This window comes from Odocoileus virginianus, chromosome 15 (genome assembly GCF_023699985.2).
Source record: "Odocoileus virginianus isolate 20LAN1187 ecotype Illinois chromosome 15, Ovbor_1.2, whole genome shotgun sequence".
NCBI lineage: Eukaryota > Metazoa > Chordata > Mammalia > Artiodactyla > Cervidae > Odocoileus > Odocoileus virginianus.
The window spans coordinates 41,035,542-41,049,471 of NC_069688.1; the positions used below are offsets into that span (position 1 = coordinate 41,035,542).

At 41.8% G+C, this 13,930-nt stretch overlaps 1 protein-coding gene across 2 annotated transcripts in view; it reads right to left on the bottom strand.

The window, feature by feature from the left end:
• The window catches only part of PKHD1L1 (PKHD1 like 1), a 166,512-nt gene extending 154,307 nt beyond the window's left edge, over positions 1-12,205 (bottom strand). The window contains exons 1-4 of one of the 2 annotated variants that reach the window (XM_020876376.2): positions 12,067-12,204; positions 9,861-9,950; positions 1,287-1,431; positions 186-294 (exon numbers count right to left, since the gene is read on the bottom strand). In XM_020876376.2, the coding sequence (XP_020732035.2) occupies positions 186-294; positions 1,287-1,431; positions 9,861-9,950; positions 12,067-12,139 (417 nt within the window). In that variant the 5' untranslated portion in view covers positions 12,140-12,204. Of the gene's footprint in view, positions 1-185; positions 295-1,286; positions 1,432-9,860; positions 9,951-12,066 lie in introns of both variants that reach the window. The other variant, XM_070477243.1, reaches the window with a different exon arrangement.
• Positions 12,206-13,930: the final 1,725 nt, after the last annotated feature.

Sequence of the window (13,930 nt, forward strand, 5' to 3'; positions counted from 1 at the left end):
TGATAAGATTTCATTACTATAGAAGATAATTTAAACTGGGTGAAATTATCCTTAGCTACATGCTAGTAAATTTTTTAATGTGGAAATAGATAACAATTTGTAAATTAAAAAATAAAAATCCAGTTCTGAAAGAAACCAAGCACAAGATCAATTATACGTTAAGTTAGAAAGAAAATGCCACCTACACTGAAGATGCAGGCCTGGCTGCTGACGTGACCTTTGCAGGTATTATTTTCTGTAACAGGAACCCCATCCACACTGACTCTAACAGTGTAGGAATCTTCTGGCATTGCTCTGGAAGGCAAATGGAAAATACACATGGAATGGAAAACTCCGTTATTTAATGTATAGCATTCATGAAAAATACCACCCCAGACTACATGTCATTTTGGTAAAAAAAAAGTGTCTGAAAGTCTAACTGTTGTATGTGTGTGCATACATGCTAAGTCACTGTTGTACAACTGTGCTGTTGTATAATTAAATTCAAAATTAATTGTGCTTCTGTGCAATTCAATTCTATATTATGGAAAGATGCTCTCCATCCTGAACTCTGTACTGCAAATTCTCACATCATGGATCTCAGGCAAATACTTATTCTAACCAATGCACCAGTCATTGAGAAGAAAATAATAACAATCATTTAAAATTGTAACATATCATGTTGGTACAATTATTTTATGCTTTACTTTTTAAAAAGTTTTAATCATGTTTCTCCCTAAGTAAGCTGCAAATCAGTCAACAAGCCTAATACAGATAGAATCCTCTGGAATACAGGCTACCTGTCTCAGTATTCAAAGTGGTCATTTAAAATGATTAATTTTTCTACTAAGTTGCTAATAACAAACATCAATTTGAGTTGATAGTAAAGAACTTGAAATGTCAATCTACAAAATGATCATCTTTAATCTTAATGAGCATGTCAAGATTCTGAACAAAATTAATCAAACCAGACAGGAAGGTATAATTTTGATATTTTGAGGAGCATCATTGCAATTTAATAGTGGCCATTTATCTTCTAAAAGAGATCAATAATGATTAGATAATAGTTCTAATAACCTAGGAAAGGATATAGGACACATTTTGATCATGCCAGTATGTGGAAAGAGTACTATAAGTGAATCTATTAAAGATATAAAATAGTCTAAACATCATGAAGTCAAAAATAATAACTGATAATGAAGAATATTATTGTAATTGCCAGTGATAAAGCTATTACAAAAATAATATGTATAACTGTGGTTCTGAAATGATGAAAATGATGTTATTAAAGACACTTTACAACATACCTAGTATAACATGTAATATGGGTTGAATGACTTGAATCTTTTTCTACATCACAAGAAATTGATCGGAAAGAAGAAATTAATTGTACTCTGTTTCCCAATTCAGCATTGTCAACTCCATAGTCAAACTGGTTTGCTTGAGCAAAACCTGGAAAAGTAAAAACACTCAATTATTACTAATGGAACTCTGTTTTCAAGGATCTAACAATTATCATTTTGTATTGAATCACCAAATGAATAAGGAAGAGTATTGATGTAAGCAGTTAATCTACTTCACATTTACCTCTATGATTGCAATCCACTTTGAAAACATAAAAATTAGCCTATAATTAATTAATTCATGAAAGCAATGCTTTCAAATCTATTATCGGTCAGGTGTTGTTAAAGGCATTGGAATAAAATGGCTTATATCCCACTAATGGGAGAGATGGGTGAAGAAATAGACAATATACAAATCTATACCAACAGATGTTGTATCTGGTGGGGATAACTACTATGAAAACAGTAGGCAAAGGGGCACAGAAAGAGCAGACAACGTGAACAGGATTTTATAAGGCATGCGGGGGTGAGGGGTATCTTTACCTTGAGTACCAATAAAGCAAAATCTGAGGTAAGGACTTGCAGGTAGAGAGTTTGAGAGTTGATCCCTTAGGGACACGAGATAAGAAAACCTGCAGAAGAAAATCTGGACTCCACTGAAGGCAGCTGGGGCTGAAAGACTTTTAAGGAAAATACAGACAGCCTCTCAGAAGCAAAGAATCAATGAGAAGAAGCATATATTCATCAAACTCTCTCCCATTCACTGAGGGTTCCCCATGGGGGAAATGATTTTTTCTGCACTTTCAGGCTGCACATAGGTATATGCCATCTAGGTTCCAACGCTACTGCATCCATGAAGCCCTGGGACAAAGACACACTATGGGACCTGGAGGCGAGAGCTGGAAGCATGGATTGAGTCAGGGTCCACAGGGAACGTTTTGCCACAGCTGTGCCTAGAATAAGAGATGGGAACCAGGATGTGTGGCTGAGTAAAAAAGGCATCTGATAGAATTGACTCCTTGTGCCATACAGGTATGCTCATGAATGCTAAGTCACTTCAGTCATGTCTGACTCGGCAACCCTATGGATTGTAGCCTGCCAGGCTCCTCTGTCCGTGGGATTCTCCAGGCTAGAATACTGGAATGCCCTGCTACACCCTTCTCCAGTAAACCTTCCCGACCCAGGGATCGAACCCGTGTCTCTTACATCTCCCACATGGGCAGGTGGGTTGTTTATAACTAGTGCCACCTGGGAAGCCCACAGATATGCTCAGACCCTATATTTGAAGTAGAATGCATTATCAAGTCTACAAGACAGTGGTCAGCTAAGAGCTCTGCTAAAGATGTAATAGAGGGACTTTCCTGGTGATCCAGTGGTTAAGAATTTACCATCCAGTGCAGGGTACATGGGTTCAATCCCTGGTCAGGAAACTAAGATCACATCTGCCTTGGGGCAACTAAGACCTAATGCAGCCAAATAAATAAATAAAATATTTTCTAAAAGCTTTAACACAACAGGGTTAATGGGACAAGCAACAGGCCTCACCAATTGGCCCTGAGGCTACAATTAATATTTGTTTGACCTCTCTCTGCTATTGTACTTTCCCTACCCATAAGCCAGAACTTCAGCTGATGGAGTGATGCTAACCTTCATCCTGAGGATCTGAGTGCTTTTTTTTTCCTTCCCCATTTGTGGTTGTGGCTGCCGCCTATTATTATTGACAGTGATCACTGCACATGGAAGCCAAGAGACGCCCCAAGAATACCACAAATTCCAGACACACTCCTCCTTCTCTGTATTAAGGAAAAGCAACCCTGCCTCTTCAGGATCATCAGAACTGACTATCTCTAACAGTCCACCGCTTATGTTTGCTGAATTCAAACTGATAGGACAGTAGCGGTAGTTTCAGTTCAGTGGAACCCAGACCGGGATCCCTGCCAGAAGCATCCTCTATCTGGAAACTCAGACCCAGAACCCAGGAGAACCTAAAATTGCAGGGACAAAAGGCACAGATTCAATCTTTTGATTACTGGAAGTGGTAAAGACAGGGAGTAACCCTTCATTCCCAGCTCCATGTACCCATCTGTTGGGAAACAACAGTACAGACCTGCCACTGGCTCAGTGCCTTTGGCTCTGATGACGGACAGCATCCCACCTCACAGGATGTTGTTCCTAAGCTGGGCTCTTAGTCTTGCCAGCTGTAGGCTGTTCCATCATTCTGTTGGGCCACATGTTTCAGGATGATGCAAGGTTCATGGTCATGTGCCCATTATCACAACTTTTTCACTATAAAATATGTTCCTTGTTCTGAGGCCCTATTTTATGAACTCTTATGGCTCTTTATGGAATTTCATGGTATTTTGTGGAATTATACTCTCAGAAGATGAGGCCAGCAAAGGGACTATAGAAAGAGAAGGCAAAAGCCTCCTGTGGAGCGGGTGTCAGTACCAGCAGTCATGAATCTCTGCTCGTCCACGAGGGAAGGAAAGTGATGCAGCTGACATGACTGAGTGACTGGGTGGGATTCTTGAGGACGGTCCCTGCTGAGACTATCCTACGCACTGGTCTCTGCTACTGATAGGGCGGGTAGTCAGCAGCCACAGTAGGTGGCTTAGTGCTGGTGAAAACAGATCCCGAGTGTTGGCCCATGCATAGCCTTCCCCCGTGGCCCTCTGTTCATAGGCTCATTGGACAAGCACTCGAGTAGCCAGGGAGAGAAGCTTCCGAACGAGTCATCCAGTCAACCCAGGTGTTCTGCTAGCTCTGTCTCGTGGAAACTAACTTGAGACCTATGGGTCTGCAGCCTTCCCTGGTGGCTCAGAGGGTGAAGAATCTGCCTGCAGTGTGGGAGACCTGGGTTCGATCCCTGGCTCACTGTGTCAGAGGTTCATCCAATGCCAGAGCCGTAAACTATAGCCGTGGGAACACTGCATGCTAGGGCACAGTGCCGTTTACAGGAAAGGGCGTCCGGACCCTGCCGTCTTGGGCTGGAATCTCAGCTTCAGCAATTCCTTGCTGTCTGAACCTGAGCATTAGCTTTAGACATAAACTCTCTTAGTCATTTTTCATCAGAAAAATGACCATAATAATCTACTTAGCAGGAATTACCAGGAAGACTAGATGAGGCCTCATATATGGTACTTGACATGGTGCCTGGCTCCTAGGTTAAGAGTGCAGTTGGTAAATACTCAGTTGATATATACTATATTTTAAGTCAGGCTTCCCAGGTGGCCTTCGTAGTAAAGAACCCACCTGTCAACGCAGCAGGCATGAGATGTGGGTTTGATCCCTGGGTTGGGAAGATCCCCTAGAGGAGGAAATGGCAACCCACTCTAGTATTCTTGCCTGTAAAATTCCATGGACAGAGGAGCCTGGCAGGCTATGGTCCATAGGGTTGCAAAGAGTCAAATACAACTAAAGCAACTTAGCCTGCATACATGCATATTTTAAGTCACAAAAGATTGATAGTTATTATTAGTGAGATTCCCTGGTGGCTCAGATGGTAAAGCGTCTGCCTGCAACATGGGAGACCCGGGTTCGATCCCTGGGTTGGGAAGATCCCCTGGAGAAGGAAATGGCAACCCACTCCAGTACTCTTGCCTAGAAAATTCTATGGATGGAGGAGCCTGGTGGGCTACAGTCCATGGGGTTGCAAAGAGTCGGACACGACTGAGCGACTTCACCTCACTTTAATATACTTTTAAAATAATAACAAAACATATAAGTGAGAGGCCAGGATCTGAACCACGACTGTGATGCCAACCTGGCACCCTTGTGATATTCAGAGAAAAATGATATTTAAAAAAGCACATTACAAAGCTATTCCTAGTTATCCAATGTAACTTCCTCTAGAACCTATGTTCTTAGCACCTCTTCTTTATAGGTAGAAAAAGTAAGCAGAAACTAAACAAAGGGTAAGGATTTTAATAAACTTCTTCTCTTCTTCTAAACTTAAAACTTAACCAAAAAGGACTCATCCAATATAGGCTAAAGTACAAACATATCAATTTGACATGTGAAAGATACCTGCAGTGAGTTTGCAATGTAGGAAGGCAGTTGCTGCTCAAATGGAATTTTGAGAAGATACATGAAAACACAGAAAAGCAAACTACTTGCAAAGCCACTTTTTCCTTTTGCCAATTTCTGCTTATCTCTGTACTTCACATTGAGTTTGGAACACACAGACGGGCTGCTGGCCACTAACTAAAGAACAGAGTTTTACTTGTGGTGTGGCTCAGGATGAGATATGTGTATTTTCTTTCCTGTTAGGCACACGTCACATCAATGATATGGTAATATCAGATATGTTCTTCAGCATTTCTATGACAAATACAAGTCTAAAAAATAACACCAACAAAAGATGATATTGTTTTTAGCTTAGGAATTGTTTCAATGTGTTTTATATATATGTCTCATATATATGTGACATATACATGTGTCCAGTTGTGTCTGACTCTTTGCGACCCCATGAACTGTAGCCTGCCAGGCTCCTCTGGCCATGGAATTTCCCAAACAAGAGTACTGGAATCGGTTGCCATTTCCTACTCCAGGGGATCTTCCCGACCCAGGGACTGAATCCACGCTCCTGCATCTCCTACACTGGCAGGTAGATTCTTTACCACTGAGCAACTGGGAAGCCCTATGATAAATACATATATATTCCTGATATATATATATATATGAAAATATGAACCAATTCAGTAAGATTTGTAAATATTCTCATTATAAATTTTGGTGAAAAAACTATAGAAATATTTCTAACTTATTAGCTACTTCCAAAGAGTTAAAAGGCAATAGAAAAGAATCAGCTTTAAAAAAGAATTCTAACTTAAAAGTATAATTCTAAATAAGTCATTGGGTATAAGGAAGATATCTCTGGAAGTACTCCAAAGCACAGAGATTACATGAAGGGTTGGGTGTACCCTGGAAACAGAAAAGGTGGAGGCTTCAGATGGAAATTCCTGACATGTTGATGTATTTTTTTCCTTTTTTCAGAAGAACTGGAGACAAGACTAGCCAGGCACGAAGTCCTGGGTCTCCTGATAGCAGCCTGTGCTATTACCATGAAAAATGTGTGTGCTGTCACAGCCAACAGTTGTTATGAACAATGCAGGCTGTTTTGATTCCTCTAGTTTAAAAAATAAAAAAAAGCAGGGTTGAGAAAGTACAAACCCACTTAAAATCTGTGACATTCAAAACAATGGAAAAAATGATGCAGTGTGATGGAGGAGAACTTCTAAAGAAGGAAACTGTCCCTATAAGATAAATGCAAAAGAATAATAGAAATAAAATGGCTCTAATTTATGGGGCAGATATTATATACCAGTGCCTTAGATACATCATCCTTTTCAATATTCACAATAGCCCCAACGGGTAGGAATTAATAGCCCATTTCATTGATGAGGAAGCCAAGGCTTAGAGAAGAAACTTGCCCCAGTCCCCTAGTGGGAAGTGGCAAAGTTGGAGCTGAAAGCCAGTTGGACCTGACTAAAACCTATGTGCTTTCCATAATATTATAAAACTTATATAATTCACCACTTCAGTTAAACAAAAATATACCTGCTAGATATTGTAATAGGGAAATATCTAGAAAACAACAAAAGTAAAATGTTATACCTTCCAGTTGATTTTTTTAACAAAGAGTTATATCAAGGAAGACAACTGAGAAATACAGGGATGAATATCAAGAAATAAACATAATAAAGTTAGAAACACTCCAGAACTTAACAAAATGATAACACTCCTCATTAAATCAGTCATCTTAGAAGGAGATACAATGATTTCTACAATCATGCCACTGCTCAAAACACTTTTACTTGGGCAGCATAATTGTAAAACTATATAACTCTGACTCCTAAAGATAGACTTTAGAAGAAAGTAAAGCACTAGCAAATTTTTTTGCAAATTTTTACCTGTAAAGTTCCTTATGTGTGGAAATAGACAAAAACCATTTGAATACAAAAAAAAAAAAATACTAACAATAGATCTTTTTGGAAGGTAGAATTTCAGAGAACTCAAGTTAAATATTTCTATATTTTACTTTTTCATATTGTGACTGCTACAAAAATTTTTTAAGTTATATGGTACCAACATTTAGGTGATCAAGTATTTAAAAACCCATTACCAACATTTAGGTGATAGAGTATTTAAAATCCCATTAAAATCACAGTTCTTCTATGATTAATAAATTATCTCTCTATTCAATTCTAAACATGGAGTCTGGGCCAGACACCACACTGACGGGTTAAAGTAGTTCCTCCAAATAAATTTTGTTCAAGTACCACATTCTCGTAGACTTGGAAATCTGGTGTGTTTTGTTAATTCATTATCATTACCTTAGACACATTCTGTATATATCATGGGCCCCAAACAGTATTTAGACTCGCTTTTGAGAAAGACATAAGCTGTCACAGCTTTAGTCACCTACTGAATATGGTTAAAGCAAGGACAGGGAAGACGTACGTACCAGAGTGGGCAGAGGCACCTGCAATTCAAATAGGATTTAACTATTCTATAATTCTTGACCAGAAGCATCCAGAAATACAGACTGATGGGAAAACTAGAGAAACCGGAAATTTCTGGTTTTGTGCTTCATAAGTAAGAGGACTACTCCTGAGCCTCAGAAAGTTCACCAAAGAGAAAAGGTTATAGGTAGATGAACAAAGATGTTCCTCCAAAACGCCTTAAGAATGGAACGGTTTGTTTTGTTTTTCCCTATTTCTAACTAGGGATGATCTGAGTCTATGTACCTAAACTCAAGCCATGGTTTCTGGATCAGAAAAAGTATGTGTACTAAGCCGCTTCAGCGGCATCCGACTCTTTGCGACCTTGTGGACCAGGTCGTAGCAGGCTCCTCTGTCCATGGGATTCTCTCCATAGCCCAGCAGGCTCCTCTGTCCACAGGATTCTCTCCATAGCCCAGCAGGCTCCTCTGTCCATGGGATTCTCTCCATAGCCCAGCAGGCTCCTCTGTCCATGGGATTCTCTCCATAGTCCAGCAGGCTCCTCTGTCCATGGGATTCTCCAGGCAAGAATACTGGAGTGGGTGGCCGTGCCCTCCTCCAGGGGGATTTTCCCAACCCAGGGGGATTAAAACCCCATCTCTTACATCTCCTGCATTGGCAGGCAGGTTCTTTACCACTAGCACCACCTGGGAAGCCCCCAGAAAAAGTGTAGGCATTTATTTATTTATTTTTATTGGAGCTAATTGCTTTATAATGTGTTGGTTTCTGCTGTGCAACACCACAAATCAGTCAAAATTATATATATATACACACACACACACACACACATATATGCCTCCCTCTTGAGTCTCCCACCCACCTCATCCCACCCCTCTAGGTAGTCAAGAGCACCAGGCTGGGCTCCCTGTGTTAATACTGCAGCTTCCCACTTTTGAGGCAGAAGGAAATAGCTGAGCGGTTTTATTGTTTTGTTTTGTTTGGGGAGTTTCTCTCATGGCATTTAACTCTATGTTTAAAATCCAGCACTATCTAAGCAAATATTAACAGCAATAAACACTATAAGGGAACTATGGATAAAGACATTTTTAAAAGTCTTTAACAAACACATTGTCTCCAGGTGTCTAACTCTTAAAAAAATAAAAAACAACCAAAACCACACTTTAATCCAAAATACACTGTTCACAATTTAGAGGCACAAACCATTTCAAGTATATAATTGAGAGATTAAAATTCTACAGAAATTTTACTTAGAAATATTGAAAGACACTTCAATACATAAGACAGAATTGTTAAATATCTTGCCTTGTTAATTCTCTGACTCCAAAAAATTCTCATTGCACTTCTTATTTTAAAGACTAAATAAAAGTTTTTTTATTAATATTCTTTAAAAACGTTTTCTTTCCCATCCTTCAAAAACTCAAAACCATCTGAATACTACCATCACTTAGATTGTAAAGGCTGGATAGCTAAACGAACTATGTATTTCTACTTAACTCAAGAAACATTTGCTCATTAAATATATTCTGTAATTGCCTACTTTGTTTCCATCCCAAGACCAGGCAAGGAGAAAGTCATACATAACCCATGCTCTGATGAAGTATATGATAAGGAATGGGTGGCAGAAGAAGGGATCCAAAGTTTTGCTTTCAATTGTCTTTCTCCCTTCATAACCATTCTACTTCTGCATCACACTCCCTTACTAACATCCTACTCCCTTGAACTCCACAAATGTTTTATTTAATATAAAAATAAATGTGATTAGACCCATGAAGAACAAAGTAAGTAACTGCAGAGTGGGTTAAAGATGTTCCTTTCAATTCAGTCATTATAGTCCAGATCCTGGAGTTAAGCAAGTAATTATAATACAAATTCAGATGGTCAGGTTGATAGAGACTCTCAGGGGTTTCATTAGGTGTGAAAGAGGATAGAGTTTTCCTACTCTGGCCAAATAGAGAAGCAACTCTAGTAGATTTAAAAGAAAACAAACAAAAAAACAAAACAAAACCCATCAATCTCTAAATGTGAATGTCTTTAAAATACCTCAACCTTGGTGAAAAATAAAAGGCAACCATACCTTCTCCTTTGATAGTCAGCCTTGTTGCTCCATTTATGCTGCCATATTTAGGTATTATTTCTGTGATTTTGGGAATTATTTTAGAGCCATCTGAAAGATATGAAAGTACAGAAGAAGTAAAAGCCTCAAGTACTTCATTTCAAGCATCAAATGTTGTGCTACAAATTACAACGGTGTAAGAAAATCATCATGGAGATTACAGGACAGAAAGTAAATACTTATGTTTTATTTTTGGTTCTATTACTAACCAATGACCAGACAGGGAGTTGAGTCTTTAACTTAGTTAATACTCATTGGCTTCATGTAGCGCACTATCTTACCTGCTACAAAGAGAAATAATACATGATCATTTTCAGCATTTGTACCTATCATATTAAACATTTATTAGACCCTTAATTGCATATGGTGCTCTGCTAGATGCAGCTCCATAACTACAGCTATCAGCCCACACAGCAGCAGACAAGGCTGGAGAAACAGCTCCGTGGAGAAAGAGGTCATTATCAAAGCCCCTAAGAAAATGGTAAACTGAAAGAATAGTCCAGCTACAGAAAGGAATGGTGTGTTTTAAGAAGAAACTGTTTTCTGTGACAGAGTTAAGACTTCAGGGAAGATCATTTCTGAAGCTTTCTGAGGATAGCAAGTTCTCAATGTAAAGGTCACTAAATCATTCAATAAACAGTGTTAGGTTCCTGGGCGTTGAAAAATGTGTGACATTCCCAACTTTTCCAAAAGCTCAACTTAGTAGGGTGACAGAAGAGAGCGCAGGGGCGACGTGAGTAAGAAGGGGCATTTCATCCACACTGCTTGGGTCATACTAGCTTTCTGAAAGAAGAGTGTGTACCTGCTCTGTCTGGAAGAGCAAACATGAATTAGCTAGACTGGACAAACCGGGAGCAAGATGGACTTCTAGGCCAAGAGAGGTGCCTCTGCAAACACAGGGATGAGTGGGCAGATTTCTTTGGGGAACTGGAATTGATGCTTCAAAATAACTCAAAAGTTACAGGATGGCTTAAGGTATTTATTTTCTGCTTAAACTGTATAGGTAATTATTCCGTCCAGTAACACATTCTCAGAATAGGTGGAAAAATTTAAGTGACAAAAAGAAAAACCACAGAAATTTGAAATGGACGACCGAGAAAAAGTTTAAAAATGAAGATTTAATTCATTCCTGCCTGAGAAAAGTTTAGTGTGGACTTCACCTACAGTGGCAAAAGCTCTCCAGCATAAAGAAGACTGCCTCCCCCCTCCGAGACCCAATGACTCTGCCCTTGACGTTTGTCTTGGTCAAGAGTTCCAAGGCCACTCCTGCTTCAGGCACATTTGTAACCTGGAGCAGTCCGCAGCCAAGAGGAGTAACTCCAGCCAGCAGGCTGGATCCCACCTCCTAGCCGCGCTGCTTCTCGCCTATCTCAGGTTCACCCTCCCCGTTATCTCCACGGCCAACTCCAGTTTCTTATCTTATCAAGGCTCTTCCCAGCCCTCTCCTGGGTATTACTTTGAAGGCACAGGGCAGCTGCCCCAGGAAATGACTGACACCCGCCACAAAGACCCATTCCTGTCCTACTAGGAGACTGTCCTTCTTTAAGGACAGAGGAAGGTCCCTTTGGGGAAGGGACCCAAAACGAGAGAGAAGGAGGGGTTGGATTGCACCCTCCACCCCCAGCCAAGTGAAAAAGATGAAAGTGTTAGTTGCTCAGTCATGTCCGACTCTCTGCGACCCCATGGACTGAAGCCCACCAGGCTCCTCTTTTATGGAGATTCTCCAGGCAAGAATACTGGAGTGCGTTGCCGTGCCCTCCTTCAGGGGATCTTCCCGACCCAGGGATCAAACCCAGGTCTCCCGCATTGCAGGCGGGGTCTTTACCGTCTGAGGCAACAGGGAAGCCCACCTGCAGCCAAACTGCAGTCTATTTTGCAAACGAGTCACCACGGATGTAAGGGGTGAGGTTCCATAATTCAAAGAGCACCTCTGATGGCAAGAGCAATCTGTCTCCGATTGTCTGTCTGTGACAGCGTGTCTGTCTCTGCTTAACCCTGCGTCCCAGGCTTCCTAAACCTAGTCCCCAGGATCTCTACGCAGTTACCACCCTCAGCCCCTTGACCTAGGCTTGACCTAGGTTGGAGCCTGGTGTCGCCTCGACCCGGACCCCAGGAGCGTCTACGCCAACCTCTCCTGCTTTCCTTCCCGGTGCCCTAACTGAGTTACCTGTGTGGGGCTCTGCGATGCTCAGGAGCAGCCCCCAGAGGCCGCAGGTCCCCCAAAGCCACAGGTGTCCCATCGCAGCGCCGGCTGCGCAGAGTGCACGCCCGCGACTCGCCCGGAGCTCGGCCCGCGTCCCTGCTGCGCCGGCTCGCGCGCCCGCCTGTCCAGGCGCGCAGGCGGACCGGCCTCCCGGGGGCCGCCCCACGCCCGCCGCGCCCCGCCCCGCCCGGCCGGCCCGGGCGCCCCCGGGGTTCGCGCGCAGACGCACACCCTTCACCCGGCGCCCAGCGCCCTGGCCCGTCGGTCGCCACCGAACCTCTGCACTCACACTTGAGTGCTGACGCCGCAAGGCTGTCTCCACAGGTCCAGCAACCCCGCGTTTTCTTCGCCAGAGAGATCCAGCGGCAAGTGTTCCATCAACCCGGCCTATCTCTATTACCCTCCTCCCACATCCCTGTCCTTCCTCCCTTCCTTCCAACTTTCCTTGGCTCCTTTCCCCCCGCCCCCCGCCATTTCTGGACCTGTACTCTTTCATCTGCCTGTCTGCCTTGGTTATTAATCACCCCTAGGTGAGCCTGAAAGTCCACCTAAGACGCAAACCCGAAGACAGTTCCCCCTTCACATGCTTGTAATTTCGTGCTCCCCCTTTAATGAATCATCCTGCTGAGGTTTGTCGATCTCTGGGCACGTTCCCACCCCACAAACAGGCGCCTTAGAGACTTCAACTCACAATAGTTCCGTAAGGACTGTTACTGTGATTATGACCCCCATCCTCACACGCCCTAACTGAGGCGAATTTTAGGTTACTTGCCCAAAGCCATACAAACCTAAGTGTCGACCCATACTTGAGCCCAGAAACTTCAGAGCCAGGGCTTTAATGCCCTGCACTGGTTCCTATTCGGCAGACTTCAATGCTTAGGACATACTTAAACTTTATTTTTAATGAAATAAAAATTTCATTATTTATTGAAATTTTGCCTTTAAATTCGCATTCTGTATTTTTATTTACTAAACTCGACTTGGAAAGAGAGAACTCTAAAATAAGTGAAATAAAATTAGAAATAAAAATGAGCAAGATTCCTTGCTCTTCAGGAATCTCAGCGGGGTTAAATGTTTTTGCTTTTGTTAGATTCAGTTAATTATAGTCGTCTTATAATTTAAGGGACTGTCAATTGCTCTGCTGAAAGCAATGCCTGCATAGGTACCCTGACCTTCCTTTCTTCTCCTGGAAATCGCGGTAGCTCCTGACACTGTTGACATCTTTCTTGAAATTCTATTCCTCCTAATACACTTGGGTTTCTTCCTGTTTCTCGAGTTATTTCTATCTAATGTTTTTCTCATCCATCATCTTCTGAAAATTGATATTAATGCAGGGTTCCTTTTTTTACTCCTCCCCTCTTCTATCCAGAAGCAGACCAATGAGCAGAAAATTATCTAATTGAATGCCAATTTGCTAATTAACGGTTTGCCAAATTTATTAAATTTAAAGATTGTAGTGTTAATTCAGTTCAGTTCAGTCGTTCAGTCATGTCTGACTCTTTGTGACCCCATGGACTGCAGCACTCCAGGCCTTCCTGTCCATCACCAACTCTGGGAGTTTATTCAAACTCATGTCCATTGATTCGGTGATGCCATCCAGCCATCTCATCCTCTATCGTCCCCTTTTCCTCCTGCCTTCAATCTTTCCCAACATCGGGGTCTTTTCCATGAATCAGCTCTTCACATCAGGTGGGCAAAGAATTGGAGTTTCAGCTTCAACATCAGTCCTTCCAATTAATATTCAGGACTGATTTCCTTTAGGATGGACTGGTTGGATCTCCTTGCAGTCCAAGGGACTCTCAAGAGTCTTTTCCAACACCGCAGTTCA